This window comes from Sminthopsis crassicaudata, chromosome 3 (assembly GCF_048593235.1).
Source record: "Sminthopsis crassicaudata isolate SCR6 chromosome 3, ASM4859323v1, whole genome shotgun sequence".
Lineage (NCBI taxonomy): Eukaryota > Metazoa > Chordata > Mammalia > Dasyuromorphia > Dasyuridae > Sminthopsis > Sminthopsis crassicaudata.
The window spans coordinates 615984327-616003123 of NC_133619.1; the positions used below are offsets into that span (position 1 = coordinate 615984327).

The 18797-nt window shown below is 38.9% G+C and overlaps 1 protein-coding gene across 3 annotated transcripts; it reads right to left on the bottom strand.

The window, feature by feature from the left end:
- Window positions 1-1417: 1417 nt before the first annotated feature.
- SRARP (steroid receptor associated and regulated protein) lies at window positions 1418-9893 on the bottom strand. Of its 3 annotated transcripts, none has more exons than XM_074306169.1 (4): window positions 9747-9893; window positions 5668-5715; window positions 2589-2890; window positions 1418-1867 (listed from the first exon to the last, which is right to left on the bottom strand). In XM_074306169.1, exons 1-4 carry the CDS (start codon window positions 9778-9780, stop codon window positions 1856-1858), a joined length of 396 nt encoding a protein of 131 aa, XP_074162270.1. In that variant the 5' UTR covers window positions 9781-9893; the 3' UTR covers window positions 1418-1855. The 3 variants fall into 3 exon arrangements, with proteins under 3 accessions (XP_074162270.1, XP_074162269.1, XP_074162267.1); XM_074306168.1 differs by having other exon boundaries at window positions 2484-2890; XM_074306166.1 differs by having other exon boundaries at window positions 1418-2890.
- Window positions 9894-18797: the final 8904 nt, after the last annotated feature.

The window sequence follows — 18797 nt, forward strand, 5'->3', positions numbered from 1 at the left end:
CATCTCTCCCCTTTGAATAGAAGCACCTTAAAGATAATGATCATTTTCTGTTTCTCCTTGTATCCTGAGTACTTAAAACAGTGCCTGGTACATAGTGGGTACTATCATAAATCTTGCTGGCTGACTGCTGTTAGAGCTCCTATTAAGAGGTAAACCCAGCCTTGAGAGCAGGGACAGTTTCATTTGAACTGTATATCCAGTACCTGGCAGATAGTGATCAGTTAGCAAACACTAAAAAGGGGGCCATTGATTAGACAATAATTCCAATATATGCCAAAATATTGGAAGCTGCATTTGATGTGATAGCAAAGAACTAGAAACCAAGGATCTATGGATTGGGAAATGGTTAAAGAAATTGGGGGACATGAATGTAATGGAACGTGACAGTGCTATAAGTAATGATGTATCAAATAGGAAGGCTAAGCTATTCTGAGTAATGTGATCATTCAAATCAAATACAAATGATTTATGAAGAAAAATCCTACCCATCTCCAGACAAAGAACTGATGTATGGAAGTATGTGTCATATGATATAAATATATCATATATGATATATATATATATATGGGGGGGTGTGGGTGTGTGGGGGTGGGTGGGTGGGTGTGGGTGGGTGTGTGTGGGTGGGTGGGTAGGTGTGTGGGTGTGGGTGTGGGGGCGTGTGGGGGGTGTATGTATATATATATATATGATTCCATTTTTTATATATATATATATATATATATATATATATATGCATAGGTATGTATGTATGTATCTCAAATGTTGATCTTCTAAGTGGATAAAGCATTCTGCTTGCACTTGGGAACACTTGAGTTCAAATCCAGCCAAAGGACACTACCTATGTTCTGTGACTCTGGACAAGTTACTTAACCCTGTTTGTCACAATTTCCTCATTTGTAAAATGAGCTGGAGAAGGAAATGGGAAATCACTTCAGGATCTTTGCCAAGAAAACTCTAAATAGTGTCCAGAAGAGCTGGGTGTGACCAACCAAACAATAACAATGTGGGGTTGAGAGGAAGGAAGACAACTTGGGACTCAAAATGTAACAAAAAATAAATTTAAATTAAATTTTAAAAAAAGAAGAAATTATGTGTGTCATGCACAATCAGTATCATATTGGTTGCCTTTTTCAAGGAGTAGGGGAGAAAGGAAAGCGCAAAAGAATTTGGAACTCAACATTTTTAAAAAATGTTAAAATTTCTTTGATGTAATGGGAAAATATTTAGTGAGATATATATATGAGTTTTTAACTCATTTTTTTTCTCAAATTATATGCAAGGATAAATTTTCACCATTGACCCTTGCAAAATCTTGTGATCCAATTTTCTCCCCTTCCCCACGCTCTCTCATAGATGGCAAGTAATGCAATATATGTTAAACATGGTAAAAATATATGTTCAATCCAATATAGGCATATGTATTTATACAATTATCTTATTGCACAAGAAGAATAAGATCAAAAAGGGAAAAAATGAGAAAGAAAACAAAATTCAAGCAAACAACAAAAAGAGTGAAAATACTATGTCGTGATTCACACTCAGTTCCCATAGTTTTCCCTCTGAGTGTAGATGGCTCTCTTCATCACAAGATTGATCTGAATCGTCTCATTGTTGAAAAGGGCCATGTCCATCAAAATTGATTGTCGTATAATATTGATGTTGCAGTGTACAATGATCTCCTGGTTCTGCTCATTTCACTCAGCATCAGTTCATATAAGTTCCTTCAAACTTCTCTGAAATCATCCTCCTGATCGGTTCTTACAGAACAATAATATTCCATAGCATTCATATACCATATCTTATTCAGCCATTCTCCAACTTGATGGGCTTCCACTCAGTTTCCAGTTTCTGGCCACTACAAAAAGGGCTGCCACAAATAAAAAATATTTATTTTTAAAAAGAAAGAAATTATATGTATGATGAATACAGAGAAGCACAGAAAGACATGAGTTGATGAAAACCAAAGTAGAATTAAGAAAGCAATGTATATATCCAATGATTACAATGGTGTAAATGAAGGGGGTGGCCCAAACCACAGATCAAAGTGAATGTTTGGAAATTTCAAAGAGCAATCATGGCATCCAAGAAGAACTAGGACAAAACACTCCCACCCTATCCCTTTGCAGAGGTGAGGGACCACATTAGTGTGGAACACTGAATCAATGTTCTGACTTTTAGTGCATTGATTTGGCTTTTTTTTCTCCTTTTTCTTTCATTTTTCTTTTTCTTTAAAAAATATTCTGTGTTATATGGGATGGGGAGAGCAAGGAGTACTGAGAGAAATTTAGGCAATGTAAAAATAAAAGATAACAATAAAAATTTATTTTAAAAAATAAATGCTTGTTAATAGATATTATATTTGATTTTTAGATCATAAGCTCCTTGAGGATTTCCCTTTTTATATTTGTCTTCCTAGTGTCAAACCCAGATCATGCACACAGTAGGCACTCAATAAATGTGTGCTGAACTAAATTGCCACACACCCAATTTTAATTCTCTTGCCCACAGATGCAGGAACAGAATGTCTTCAGGGAGCCCTTGACCGTGTCCCAGGCCCTTAGGGTTAAGAAGGACTTGGAGGGTATTGCCTTGGACTTGGACTGGCTGACTGGGCTGGGAGCCAGGCTCTGGGTGCCCTCGCTCAGGGGTTTGCTGGATTCTGACTCATCTTCTCCACGTTGGGAGAGCTCCCAAGGAGGCCTGGGCAGGTCCCAGCAGAACAGGATGTAGGTTTCCATGGGAGGAGGGATGGGTCCCAAATGGGGCCTTTGGGGAGGGGGTGGGGATGGCACGGGCTGAGGCAGAGGCTTCCCACTGGCACAGTCGATAAGGAAGGTTGGGTGTGCCCTGCCTTTGGCATTCCGGCTCCAGGCCAGCTCCCCATCGCCATCTAGAGAGGGAAGAAACCAAATAAAAGAAGTTAGAATCTACCAGGTGAGCCCTGGGTTTAATTACAAAATCGCAGAATGACAGGATTTAGAATGGGCCGGATCATCGTGGTGATTCCTGGGTCTAGGCACAAATTAGAACTGAGACAATTGAGTTCAGCCCCTTTTTTATAGATGAAAAAATAAAAATCATAATGGTAGTAAGTAGCAACTTTGGGGTTTGAACTTGTGTTGTCAGAGTGAAAATCTTGGGGTCTTTGCACTTTTTTTTTGTAATTTTCAAAACATATGCATGGATAATTTTTCAGCATTGGCCCTTGCAAAATCTTGTGTTCCAAATTTTCCCCCCTTTTCCCCATCCCCTTCCCTAGGTGACAAGTAATCCAAGATATGTTAAACATATTAAAAATATATGTGTTAAATCCAGTATATATATATATATATATATATATATATATATATATATATACATATATATATAATATATGTGTGTATATATATGTATATATATATATATATACATATATATACACACAATTATCATGCCGCACAAGAAAAATCAGATCAAAAAGGGAAAAAAATGAGAAAGAAAACAAAATTCTTTGCACTGTTCTTGCCAAGTACCTACTTTGTGGTGGTGGTAGTGTTAGGTGCTGGGGAGGAGGGTGTGCCAGGTACTGTAGGATATAGGGAATCATTAAGACACAATTCCTGGCCCTGAGACGTTTACTCTTGACATTAAGACATTTTGTCTTGAGACAAGATGAATACATAAATCACCATCACACCAGTAGGCAGTATAAGATATCAAGGAGAGCTTCCTGGAGGAGGAATGAAAGCTGAGCTTGGAAGAATGAATAAGACACAGAGAGATGTAGCATTGCAGAAAAAGAGTAGGAATACATATGGGAGGGGAAGGTGGAAGAGAAGAAGAGGCTGTAAGCATTTATGCAGCACCTACTATGTGCCGGTTATTGCATCAAACAATTTTTACAAATATTATCTCGTTTGATCCTCAAAACAACCCTGACAAGTAGGTGCTAGTATCCACATTTTACAGTCTAGGAAACTGAGGCAAGACATTTAGTTTCTCTAAGTTTCAGTTTCCTCAGCTGTAAAATGATGGTGATAATGTCCCTTAACCCTGCAGGGCTCATAGATAATAGACATGGGAGAGACCTTAAAAGTCATTTATTCCAATCCCCTCAGAACTGACTTCTCCAGACTCTCACAGCTAACATGTCTCTGAGGACAGATTGGGTCTTTCTGACTCCAGAGTCAGGCTCTATTCAAGATGAGAAAACATTTGAGGAACAGTGAATAAACCAGATTGACTAGAAAGGAAATATGGCTGAAACTTCATTGTAAAGGACCTTAAATGGCGAACTAAAGTGTTCAAATGTTATTCAGGAAGTAATGGGGAGACTTTTGAGCTGAATTTTATTTAGGAAGAATAATCTGCCAACAAATATAGGGATAACTGAAAGAGAGAAGAGACTGAAAGGGGAGCTCAGGAGAATATTGTAATAGGTGAGACATGAATAATGAAAACAGTGAGAATAGATATTTCTCTAAAACTTTAAGGTATGCAAAGTGCTTTCATAATAACCCCAGAGAGAGAAGGCAGCACAAGCACTATTACCCTCTCTGACTTACAGATGAAAAAAAAAAAAAACAAACAAACAAGCAAGGTGTATTTTAAAGGTAAAGATTGGGGAAGCAAGGCCAGATAGCAGATAGTGTGAAAAAGATCTGGGGGTTTCAGTGGACCATGAGTAGATGGAAAAAGCGGATGAAATCTCAGACTATATGAAGTGAGGTTGAGTTCTGGGAGTTGGGAGGTAATTAACCCAAGCCTTGGTTAGACCATAGCTGGAGCTTTATTCTGGTACCATTGTGGGAAGCAGGAGAGCATCCACAGGAAGACAAGTAGGATGGTGAGGAGTCAGGAGTTAAGCCCTACCAGGGCCAGTTGAAGGCACTGAGGATGTTTGATTTAAAGAAGAAATGATGGGGGCAGCTGGGTATCTCAGTGGGTAGAGCACCAGCCCTGAAATGAGGAGGACCTGAGGCATCCCTCAATTCAAATTATCCTCCTCTATCATGCCCCAAGATGACTGGCTCCCTATGACCATTACAGACAACAAAAGGGAATCTCCTCTCCATTTCCCACAACCTCACTCCAGTGTGATGTTAACACTCCCCATCAGTGCCTGCTCAGGTTTAAACTCCCTCCCCCTTCCTCCCTCACCTGTAGTGACCTACACAAATATATTTACCTACTCGGGCCACATTTTCACTATCAAATAAGCTGGTTGGACTCCATCAATGTTGGCCAACCTAAGGGCTATGGAACCCTGGGAAGCTACAAAGTCATTTCAAGGAGTCCCAGAAGCCATAGGCACACTGAGCTATGACCCTGCGCAAGATGTTTCATTTCTCTTAGCTTCAGTTTCCCCAGATGTAAAATGGTGATAAAAATAGCCCTTCGCAGGGCTCATAGATAATAGAGAGAGGAAAGATCTTAAACTCCATCTATTCCCATCCCTTTATTTTACAAACAAGGAAAATGTAGGTTTTCTTTATCTCATCACTTTTTTCCTACTTATAAGTGATTAGAGAGAATTTGTTTTTCCTTTTTTTCCCCATCAACAACGCTCTAAGACTTTAAACAACAGAAGAGATGTTCATATCTGGACTCATGGCCAGAATAAACTCCTCTACAAATGTAAAGAAGAGATTATTTAGTAGAATTTTCAAATATCTCCTTCCTACTTACGTCTCTTGGGCATCTTTCCAAGGAGATCCTCATGCTGCTGGCTCTCTCCTAAGGACAGAAAGAAGGGAAAAGTGGAGCAGAGAGCAGAACAAAGAAAATCCATGATCCGACCTCCTTCTTATTCCAAACTGGGAATTATGGGATCACTGAACATAAGAGATGGCAGAGACCTCATCAGCTATACAGTCTAGCCTGTATGACCCAAAGCATTCTCTACTATTCATATGCTCCAAGAAAGTGTCGTTCAGCCTGTTTCAGTGAAAGGGGAGTCCCTCACCTCCATTCTGGAACAGCCCTAATTGTTAGAAAGCTCTGTTCATTTGGAAGAGCCATCAAGCTTTGCTTTTGGCTCCAATCTCCAGAGCCAAATAACCTGGTAGCCTTTTAAATACTTGAAGACATGTTTTCCTCTCTTCTAGGCTAAGACATGAGTAATTTCTTCAAATGACCTTTATATGACATGAATTTAGGGCCTTTCCCCACTAGGTACCCTCTCCTGGACATTATCTCCAAGTGACCAGCATCCTTTTAGGTGCCCAGATCTGAAGAATCCAGATGGGGTGAGACAAAGGCAGGCCACAGTGAAATTATCACCTCCCTAAAATGTAGTGGGTATATCCCTCTTAATGAAGTCCAAAATCATATTAGTTTTTTTGACCAACAGGTCAAAAAAGATCCTACTGTTGACTCCCATTGAATTTGTAGTCCACTTAGACCCTCGGATCTTTTTTAGAAATGCTTTCTAAGCATGTCGTTTCCAACTTCTACTTGTGAAACTGATTTTTATATCCAAACACCAGACTTTACATTTATTCTCAATAAATTCCATCTTACTGAATCCAACCCAGTAGCCTGTCAACACCTTTTTGGATTTTTATTCTACAATCCCTTCAGTTTCAGACATCTGCAAATTCATTGTATCTTTAACACTTTCATCAATTACTTCTATAAAAAAAGCAAAAAGCCAACCATAGATCTCTGGAGCACTCTATTAAAACCTCTTGCCATATGTAAATTGAATGATTAACAATTATTTTTTTGAGTCCAACTATCAGTCCAGTTTTGAATGAATCCTATCTGAATTATTGCCTTATCCAAATCTTTTCAATTCCCACTTGAGAATATTGTGAGAAACTTTATTAAAAACCTTTGCTAAAAGTCTATATCCCTCATCTGCTAATTTAATAATCCTGTTAAAAAATTGGAATGCAATTAGTCTGGCGTCCTCTGTTCTAATGAAATCTTTGTGATCACTACTTCCCTTTCCAGGTGATCACCATCCATCTCTTTAATGGTCCCGTATAAACTTTTCCCAACGAAGTTAAGCTTGTATTTACTTTCCTATTATTGAAAACTGGGACATTTGCCCTGCTTCCTTAGGAATAGCTAACTGGGTTTCTTTGATAATCCAAGCCAACTCCCTTGAGTTTGGACATTTGTATTTTCTCAACTTCTTCTCAGGTAGATTATACACATGAGGAACAGGAGAGCAATCCTTATTAAATCTTACTGAAATAATCTATTAATAGTTTCAGTTTAGTTGGAGATCAAGCTTTTCGTGCCATGGGTTTTGGTAAATATTATAAGATGAGACCATAAAGGAATATGAATATCAGACATGATATTAAAATACATGTATATCACTATAATAAATACTTAAATACTTTGGGCTTCAAAATATCAAACCCAGAGAGATCTGATACCAAGGGATATTTTTGAAATATCTCAAAGTCACATTGATTGATGAAGAAAGGAAGTCTAAAATAAACCGGAGTTTATTAAATGCTTATCATTTGCCAGATATAAACTGGAGATAGAGAAAGGTGAAGACAAGGCCGTTCCTAGGTTTGACTCTAAGGAAAGTGAAATGGATTTGAGGACTGGGAGAGGTTCCAAAAATGGCCTCAACCTCATAAAAGCTATTTATGTTTTTAAAGTACTGGATAGTACATGACCTTCTTTTTTTCTCCTCAAAATGAAAACCTATTTTGTCATGTTTTGAATTATCTTTTTTGTTGTTGTTTTTTTGAGATTTTTATTTTTATTTATTTTTTAACAATAGCTTTTTATTTTCAAAATACATGCAAAGATAGTTTTCAGCATTCACTCAGTATTCGACCTTCCATAGCCAGGAAGGTCCAAAGTAATCTTAAATACTTACTAGTTGTGTAAGACTAGGCCAGTCCCTCAATCTCTAAATGCCCCAAGTTTCCTGAGCTATAAAATGGGGATAACAGAATTTGCCTTCCAGGCTTGATGTGAGGATTAAATGAGATACTATTTGTAAAGTACTGACTACTCTAATGGGCCTATGATGAAAAATACTATCCATACCCAGAGTAGTCAGTACTCTGAAGGACCCATGATGAAAAATACTATCCATACTCAAAGAAAGAATTGATTGTGGCTGAATATAGATTGAATCTTTTTTTTTTCCTGAGGAAATTGGGGTTAAGTGACTTTTGCCCAGGGTCCCTCAGCTAGGAAGTGTTAAGTGTCTGAAATTAGCTTTGAACTCAGGTCCTCCTGACTTCAGGGCTGGTGCTGTATCCACTTAGCTACCTAGCTGCTGAGCTGCCCCCCAAGAATTTTTTTAACATTATTTTTCTCAAGATTTTTTTTTCTGGGGGGAAAGGGGCAGGTGGGGAAGGGAAGAGAAGAAGGAAGAGAATCTTAAACTCAAAGTCTTATAAACAAGTGTAAAATATTGTTTTACATAACTGGGGGAAAATAAAATATTAAATTAAGCAAATTACTTATCATGATGCCTGGCACACAGTAGGCACTAAATAAGTACTTCTTCCCTTCCCCACCCAAACCCCAATCCATGATCTGAGACTCACTCTGGCTCTGCAAAGTAGATAAGAGTCAGCAAGTCAGAGTAGGATTTATGGGTGTTTTACAGAGGAAGAAACTGAGTTTCAGAGAAATGAACTGAAACTTACTTAAGAACATACATGTGATGAGACTGGAATCTACTTTTTAAAAAAATTTTAATAACTTTTAATTTTCAAAATACATGCAAAGAGAAGTTTTCAACATTTACCCTTGCAAAATTTTGTGTGGAACCTATTTCTTTCAGATACCAAATCCAAGGCTCCGTGTGTTTATTTTCCCAAAGTAGAAGAAAAGTAATGCTCTGAATCAAGACCATTTAGTCAGAGGAAGTATGGGTACCTCTAAGGGAATTGTTTTGAAGGAGAACATTTATTCAGAGTCGTTAGTATTAGGTTGAAAAAAACTGGTTTCAGTACTCCTGTGAAAAATAGAAAATCTGATCTCTAGAGTGTAGAAGCATGTTTAAAAAAAAAACAAAAACAAAAACAAAAACAAAAAACCAAACTTCCTTTTTACTTAGTCTAGAGGCATAAAGTGCTAGGTCTGGAGTCAGGAAAACCCGTCTGAGTTCAAATCCAGGCTCAGATACTAGTTTGACTCAGTTTCCTCATATGTAAAAAATGATCTAGAGAAGGAAATGGCAAACTATTCCAATGTCTTTGCCAAGAAAACCCCAAATGAGATCGCAAAGAATAAGACACAACCAAAGAAAAACCCATAGCTTTCTTTGAGAGTATAGGTTTGGTCCTGAAGAGAAAGGAGTCAGTGACTTGGTTAAAGTACTTAACTATTGTGGAATTTTAATCTCAAATGTCTAATTTAACTTCTTCTTTCAAAATTCCTATAAATATCACTTCAAATTGTCTTGGAAGGTCATGACAGAGAGTTCTTTCTCTCTAAGCCAGAAGTGGTTGGGATATAAATTAATGTTAAATTAAATAAATTATTTCTGGCTGACTTGGACTTAAAAGGCAGAGTACAACATTTTAGAACACATTCTGGTTTGCAAAACAATTTGCCCTCTCACTTGGATTTGCTTTTAGGCCCATTTTATGGAGGATAAAATAAATGGAGAACTCAAGGGATCTGTCACGTCACCCATGTAGCAAGTATCAGATAGAAGTTGATCCTTTTCCTTCTAAGCCCGAAACTCATTCCACTCCTCCACAACATCTCCTTCCCTCATTTGGGATCTCCCTCCTTTTTGTTCAATCCCAAGAAACTTTTCCGCTTTCACTTACCTGCAGCATCCTCCAGGTGGGATTTTAAGTACATGGTTTGGGGCTGTGGTCTCAGATCTGGCCACAGGCTGCTGTTCTGTTCTGTCCCAGAAGAAAGCCTGGGTCTTCTGGAAAGATTGCTCTCCCCACCCCTGTATTTATACAGTCTCTGGCAGGTGGGAAGCAGCCTCCCTTCCTCCCTCTCTCTCCCATCCTCCCTGCCCCCAGTGACCCAGCTTAGCCCTAGGATTAGATGTAAAAGCCCCAGCAGAGTCCAGCCAGACAGAGCGGCAGGAACTGGTGAGAGGCTGTTGGGGGATTTCTTTCATCACTAAGTTTGCATTATAAACCCCACCAAGTACCTTTGTGGGCAGAGAAGAGGAAGGAAGAGCTGTGGACTCCAAGCTTCTGGGATCAGTTCCATTACAGACAAACATTTCCTGCCTTTCTGCTCCGGTTTCAGCCTTATCTTGCATCTTTGGGAGCGCCATTCAACTTTTTTTTTTTTTTTTTTTTTTTTTTTTTTTTGGTTTTGGTTTTTTCTGTTGTTGTTTGCTTTTTGTTTTCTCCTTTGCCTGGAGCTGGAGGAGGTAAGAGACAGGAGGAATATATTTGTGTGCTCTCCAATAAAGTGCTAAAGACTATTGTGACAGAAAAACTGGCGCTGCCATTGCACCAGAAAGTCAGTGTACTCTGGGTTCTATATAAAGTGCTAGACTATCAGAGCTAGACCCTTAGAACATGGAATGTTAAATAGGGAGAGTTAGAACACAGGATGTCAGAGCTGGGAGGGCCTTAGAATCCAGGATGTCAGAGCTGGGGGGCCCTTAGAACCCAGACGTCAGAGCTGGAAGGGGTCTAGTCCATTCCCCTTATGTTACAAATCAGGAAATGGGTCCAGAGAGGTAAAATGATGTGTCCCAAGGTGCAGAGCCATCCTGACACTAGAATCCAGGTCTACCAAGTGATCTTTCCAGCCAAACTGTCTTGCTCCTGCACCAACAAGTGTGATAGAGACCTCAGACTTAGAGAAGCATTGATTAAGCACTTCCTATGGGCCAGAAGAGTGAGTTACACAGGTCACCTCAAAGCTCCCTCCATAGCTGTATCACAGGAGGGAAGTGCACTGGAAAGCCCTGACTGTGCTCAACAATGTCATCCTCAGTCCAACAAGGACCACCGTAGGAGACTAAGATAAGGCTAGAGACAATCAGAGAGCAATTGGTTGGGTCTAGGAAGGTCCAAGAGCTGAGGGGAGCTCTGGACTGTGGTGGTGGGAGGAATGGTAAGGTAGGGGAGACAGCAACTTCTGGGTCCCTGAGTTGTTCATGTCCAGAATATTACTTTTTTATTTTCATACCAAACACCCAAGGTCTCATGTTAGGGGGAGGGGACAAAGTTCTGTTTGCAGTCTCAACAGGAGGTCTTGGACAAAGTTTGAGATCACTTCTGGAACCACACCCCAGAGCACTCATTCCCTGACTGATAGTGCTCTTTATCTACTCCCACTTCTCTTTTTCCTCCCTCTTTCTCCCTTTCTTTCTGTCTCTCTGTTTCTGTTCCTATCTTTTTCTTATTTTTGTTTCTCTCTGTCTCTCTTTCTCTGTCTCTGTCTGTCTCTGTCCCTCTCTCTTTTTCCTTCTCTCTCTCTGTCTCTCTCCCACCCTCCCTCCCTCTCTTTTTGCCCTCTTCTCTCTCTGTCTCTCTCTTTCTCCCCCTCTGCTTCCTCCTTCTTCTCTCTACCCTAGTGCCCTCTGAGATGAGCAAGATAATTATTACTAATTAAATAAAATAATGATTATAGCACTTATATAGCACTTTAAAGCTTGCAAGACACTGCAAATAATATCTCATTGGATTCTTACAACTCTACGAGGAGGTCCTGTTATTTTCTCCATTTTATAGATGAGGGAACTGAGGCAGGTAAAAATTAAATGACTTGCCTAGGGTCTCACAGCTGTTATGTGTCTGGGGACAAATTCAAATCCAAGTTTTCCTGTCTCCAGAACTAATCCTTCCAATACTCTGTGCCATAATCTATGTAGTATTGTGTCTATGAGAATACCACTGTCAGATCCTATTTCTGTCTTGGCTCCCATATCTAGGTGGGACGTAAGGAAGGGCTATGACAGCAGAAGGCTGTTGTGGAATTTAAGTGAGCCTTTTTTGCTTTTTTTGAGAAAAAGTAGGAGTCTTACAAGGCATTGGGCAGGAGGCAAGGAATTCAAGTATCAGGTAAAGGAAGACTGGAGCTGAAAAGCATACTGATGCTCTCAATAGGCAAGGGAATTTTATAGGAGAGGCAGGCCTAGAGGGAGAATATAGTAAGTAGTCTGTTGGGTCTGAGCTCTGTTGGTGGACAGTCAGGTAACATTCAAATAAAGGCAAGCAGGGAATCAGGACTGGCATTTAAGAGAGAGAGAAGGATGAGATATTTAGGCTTGGGACTCATGGGAATATAAATGATACATGAAGCCATGGGACTTAATGAGAATATAGAGAGGAAGAGAAAAAATATATACACAAAAGAGAATAGAGAGAAGAAATCAAGTAGAATTTGGGCATTTAAAAGGAGTAGGTAAATCTTAGACATTTTCTTCCGTAGTATGATAGTGATAAAGTTCAAAATTCACAGGCCCAGGCAATCTTTCAGTCTAGGGGCAAAAAGTTTTATTATGATGCCATCACAAGGGGGCAAACTAGCCACTTACGAGAGGAAGGATGCCATATGGCAGGCAAAGCTCCTAATGAATTCACCATTACCACAGGGAAAGACCCCTAGGCAGGCAAAGTTCTTAGTGAATAAGATGAGTGCAAAGTTCCTAAAAAATCTAGGCTTAATAAGGGGGAAAATATTCCTTTTATGGGAGAGGAATAAGTTCAGGGGTTGATATTTATAGTTTGGCCTCCTGATACTACATAGTAAGTATGTGGTCATGATAACCCAGTCAATGCAAGAAATTTAACAAAGGCCTTCTGTCAATGCCCTTCCCTGTAGCCCACCAAGACCTTGGGTTGCTAGCACGGACATGGCGTTTTGCTGGGGTCTTATTCACCCCATTAGTAGAAAGCCAGCCTTCCAGGAGTAAGTAGAAGGGACAAAAGCAAGAACAACCAGCATAGGCTACTTTTTCTAGAAGGTTTTTTTTTTTTTTTTTTTTTTTTTTTTTGTGGAAGGGGGAAGAAAGAAAGGATGATTGGCTTGAAGAGATGACAAAATCCAGTGAAAGGATTTTTTTGGCAGTGGTATTTTATTTTTCCAAATACATTTAAAGATAGTTTACATTTTTGTAAAACTTTGTGTTCTGAATTTTTCTCCTTCCTTCCTTTACCTCCCCTTCCCCAGGACAGCAAGCAATTTGATTTAGATTAAACATGTGCAATCAAAAGGATTTTTTTAAAAGGATGTAGAAGACCTGAGTGTATTGTAGAAGTTGTTATATAAGGAAAGACTGATCATGAGAAAGGACTGATCAATGGGCAAGCTCCTGCAGAAGATGAGATCATGGGCACAAGAAGCAGCTCCTCTTCCTCAAAAACAAGAGCAACTTTGAATCAAAGAGAAAATGTGTTTTGAAGTGTGAAATAGAGAAGATGAAGGTGCTAATGGCCAATGGCCACAATTTTTAACAATAAAACATATAGACAAGATGCCTGTTGAGAAGGAGAGGAAGATAGGGTGGGGGGATACAGAAAGGTTCAGTGACTTGCCTAGATCACACAGGTGATATGTCTCAGGGCTTCTCAACTCTAAGATTGACCCAATGTGCCATCTAATAAGGAGTAAATCAGTCTTTATATCCCCAGAGAACAATACTCAGTAGATACTTAATAAATGCTTGATTGATTGGCTTTCAGAACCTGCTGCTCAGTCCCTGAAAGAACAGCTACACATCAGTCACTTCAATCCTTCAGGGCCTTGACAATGGTGGTTGTACCTCTGAATTTTTTGGCCAATGCAGAAGTCAGGCCTCGAGTCCTGATCGCTGTGGCCCAGAATCCCCTAGATAGTGTCCATACTGATGGCATCTTCTCCAATCCTGGAAGATTCGATGCCTTCAGGTCCTTCCACAGTGATTCTGAAGTAATGGATACACTTTCTCCTTTCCATAGTAAGTTAGTCAATTAGCATTAAGTACTCATCATGTACCAGACACTATGCACTTGCTAGGTGCTGAGTATAGATATAAAGGGGGGAAAAATCCATTTTCTTCTCTTAAAGAGCCCACAATCTAATGAGGGAAACAATATGCAAACCATTAGGTATAAGAAGACAGCTCTTCCCTGGGTAAGGTCATCCCTCCCTTCACATCAAATATCTTATATAGATAGATACTGTCACTGTGGAGGGGTCAGAGTAGCAATTCCTAGCAAGAAATATAATGCACAAGGCACATGTGACTAATTCATGAAGGCTTTCTCTTTGCCAAAAGGTACCGTTATTTAAGAGAAGAGATTATAGACAAAATGAAGAGATAATATGGATAGATAACAGGAGTGAAAAATAGAAATAGATTCGGGAGAGTAATAGAGTTAGCAAGAAAAAGGGAGTTTGGAAGAAGCTATTAAAGGAATATGCAATGAGATGGGAGTATACCATTGACTGGCAGGCTAAATCCATAGGGGAGTTTAGCAGACTAGTCAGAGTTAGCTACAGTAAGGAAAAAGACACCATTAAAGGGAAGACCTTATGAGGAGGGAAAGAGTACCTATAGAGGGCTTAGTCCTGAAAAGGACTTAGAAAAAATCATCATAAGCACATCTTTTATAGGGAAAAATGTACTGGAAGTACCATGGAGGAGTTTGGTAACTCAGAGGGAGGGATCAGAAAGGAGCCAGATGGAATCCACCCACTTGACTAGGTCAAGACTTGTCTAAAGACAGGCTAATCAAAATCTCAAAGGTTGTTTAAAGATGCTCTGGATATAGACAATGGAGGCTGAGACATGAATCTCCACAAACAGGACACTCTGGGACTTGGTTATGGCTGATAATAACCAGATGGGCTTCTTCCTGATAAAGGAAGAGAATAAGCTCATTTCAGAGTTCATATCCACTGTATAGTACCAAAAATGATACAAGAAATCTCTAGACAGATATCTATAGCTCTGAATTTTCTTCTTGCTGCCTCATCATTATCTGGCACCTAAGTCAGGCTGTACAAAAAGAGAGAGAGATGTGGGCTGGGCTTGAATGCAGGTAATATTTACTAAATTGCAGAGACCAAAGATCAGCCTGTTTCTAACCAGAAGGAACTAGATCAATTAATAACTGGAAAGGTGTTTGCACACAAACAGAAGGGTGCTAAGAATCTTTACTCAGTGGGATACTTGGGGCCATGAGCCACGTCTCTGGTTGACCTACTGCCCTTTTCCCAATATGCTCTGGTGTCCCTAACTTGGAAGACTTCCTTTTTCTAGCACTCAATTGCTCTTGGTTTCATTAGGGTATTCTACAAACGTCCATTTTCCTGAAATCTTTTAATTCCAAATGTCTTCATGTATAAGATCTTTGAAAGCTTTCAACTGTACCTGGCCCTTTCTTTCATCCTATTTGGCAAATAGTCCAGAGTGTGTTTATGGTGGCATTTCTCTAGAAAAAACAACAACAACAACAACAACAACAACAACAACAACAAAATGATTTGACTAGCTTTTCTGAACTTTAGTCATTTTTAGCTGAGCTTGAATTTATTTGGAACTATGGCTTTGATTTTTCAGATATTTCAATATTTTCTCCATCTCTCCCTCTTGACATTTGCTACAAAGTAGAAGTAGGTGATTGGCACCTGGTTGGAGAGTTTTGGTTTTTCAATAATAATAGGTTTTTTAAATTTTTTATAATATTTTATTTTTTTCAAGTACATGAAAAGGTAGTTTTCAACATTCACCCTTGCAAAATCCTTGTATTCCAAATTTATTTTCCCTCTCCTCCCTCCTCTCTCTTCCAGACAACAAACAATACAATATAGGTTAAACATGTGATTGTTCTAAATATATTTCCATAGTCATTATACTGTGCAAGAAAATTGAAAGGGAGAAAAAAGTACAAGAAAAAACAAGCAAACAAACAAACAAACAACAACAACAACAAAAGGTGAAAAAAAACATACTTTGATCCATATTCAGTCTCCATAGTTCTTTATCAGGATGCAGATGGTGCTTTCCATCACAAACCCATTGCAATTGCCTTTAATCACCTCATTATTGAAAAGAATCAAGTCCTTCACAGTTGATCATCTTATAATCTTATTGTTACCATGTATATCATTCTGCTTCTGCTTACTTCACTCAGCATCAATTCATATAAGCCTTTCCAGGCTTTTTTGAAGTCAGGAGGATCTGAGTTCAAATTTGACCTCAGACAATTAACACTTCCTAGCTGTGTGACCCTGGGCAAGTCACTTAACCCCAAATGCCTCAGCAAAAAAAAAGAAAAGGAAAGGAAAAAAAAATCAGCCTTCTCATCATTTCTTATAGAATAATCCATCACATTCCATCACATTCATAAATCATATCTTATTCAACCATTCTCCAATTAATGGGCATCCACTCAATTTCCAGTTCCCTGTCAATACAAAAAGGATTGCTACAAACATTTTTTCACATGTGAGTCCTTTTCCCTTTTTATGATCTCTTTGGGATATAGACCCAGTAATAGCACTGTTGGATCAAAGGGTTTGCAGTTTTATAGTCCTTTAGATATAGTTCCAAATTGCTCTTCAGGATGGTTGGATATTTCACAACTCCACCAACAATGTATTAGTGTCTCAGTTTTCCCACATCCCCTCCAACATTTCATTCATCATTATCTTTTCCTGACATTTTAGCCAATCTGAAAAGTGTGTGGTGGTATCTTAGAGTTGTCTTAATTTACAATTTGCTGACCAATAGTGATTTAGAGCATTTTTTCATATGACTAGAAAAGCTTTAATTTCTTCATCTTAAAATTGTCTGTTCATACACTTTAACCATTTATCATTTGGGGAATGGTTTGTATTCTTATAAATTTGAGTTAATTCTCTTTATATTTTAAAAATAGGGCCTTTATCAGAAACACTGACTATAAATTTTTCCCCCAGCTTTGCTTCCCTTCTAATCTTGGCTGCATTGATTTTGTTTGTACATAACCTTTTTAATTTAATGTAATCAAAATTATTCATTTTGCATTTCATAATATTTTCTGGTTCTCCTTTGGCCATAAATTCCTCCCTTCTCCACAGATCTTGGTCCTTTGTTCTCCTAATTACTTATCATGAACCCATTTCATCCTTATCTTGGTATAGGTGGTAATATGTATTTTTCAATTGAAATTGTACACATAGAGATTCTGACTTGAGCCAGAAGTAAAATCTCAAAAGGAGTAAAAGAAAAATTTAAAAACAAGTATTTATTAAGCATCTAGTTTGTATATAGCACTGGGGATAAAAGAATAAAATAGTCCCTATTCTCAAGAAGCTTACCTTCAAAGGGGGTGATGACAACAACATACTTAGTACATATAGAATAAATAGGAATAAAAATTTGCTGATTTAATGTTTTAGAAAATGATACCATAGATATGTTTTGAACACAGCAGAGGAAAGTAGATTTACTACTTCTCTCTAAATGGTTGTTAAAGCAACCCATACTAGTTTCATCTCCATTCCCTTTTCACTAATACCCTTAAGATCATTTTTTTGTTATTGTGTAGCCCAAGCTTCCCCTCCCCCACGAGAATACAGCCTTAAGACCCAATTCTTCTGCCTGGTATTTATAGTCTTTCACAATTTGGCTAAAGTCTATACCATTCCTGATTTATCTGATCTGGTATTAGTCCCATTTCTTGTTCTATCATTCCAGCCAAACTTATCTGCTTTTGATGTTTCTCATATACTTTGCCCAAACTCTTAAGTCTTTGTACTGGCAATTATCCTCCATGGCTGGACATACCTGTCCCTCTTCATTTCTACTTCTTGGGATCTCTAGATCTGTTGAAAACTTAGCTCAGATGCCACTTTCCTACACTAGGTGCTTCCTGAACCTAATTTTTAGCACTGAGCTCATTGGATGGCATATAGTAGGCATCTGATAAGTGTTTATTGTCTTACTGACATTACTTTGTATTATCTTCACTGCTGTATGAGTAAACTGTAAGTGTCTTGAGGGCAGGGACTTATTTTTGTCAGTTTCCTCAATGTCTAATACAGTGTCTGGCACACAGTAGGCACTGTATGAGTTCTATCAGGAGATTGTAAGTGTCTTGAGAGCAGGGACTGATTTTTGTCAGTTTCCTCATTGTCTAATACAGTGTCTGGCACACAGTGAGCACTGTATAAGTTCTATCAGTAGGCTGTAAGTGACTTGAGGGCAGGGACTTATTTTTGTCAGTTTCCTCAATGTCTAATACAGTGTCTGGCACACAGTAGGCACTGTATAAGTTCTATCAGTAGGCTGTAAGTGACTTGAGGGCAGGGACTTATTTTTGTCAGTTTCCTCATTGTCTAATACAGTGTCTGGCACACAGTGGGCACTGTATGAGTTCTATTAGAAGATTGTAAGTGTCTTGAAGGCAAGGACTTATTTTTATCAGTTTCCTCAATGTCTAATACAGTGTCTGGCACACAGTGGGCACTGTCTGAGTTCTATCAGTAGGCTGTAAGTGTCTTGAGGGCAGGGACTTATTTTTTGTCAGTTTCCTCGGTGCTCAGTACACTGTCTGGCACACAGTAGGCACTGTCTGAGTTCTATCAGGAGATTGTAAGTGACTTGAGGGCAGGGACTGATTTTTGTCAGTTTCCTCAATGTCTAATACAGTGTCTGGCACACAGTGGGCACTGTCTGAGTTCTATCAGTAGGCTGTAAGTGTCTTGAGGGCAGGGACTTATTTTTTGTCAGTTTCCTCATTGTCTAATACAGTGTCTGGCACACAGTGGGCACTGTTTGAGTTCTATCAGGAGATTGTAAGTGTCTTGAAGGCAGGGACTGATTTTTGTCAGTTTCCTCATTGTCTAATACAGTGTCTGGCACACAGTGGGCACTGTCTGAGTTCTATCAGGAGATTGTAAGTGTCTTGAGGGCAGGGACTGATTTT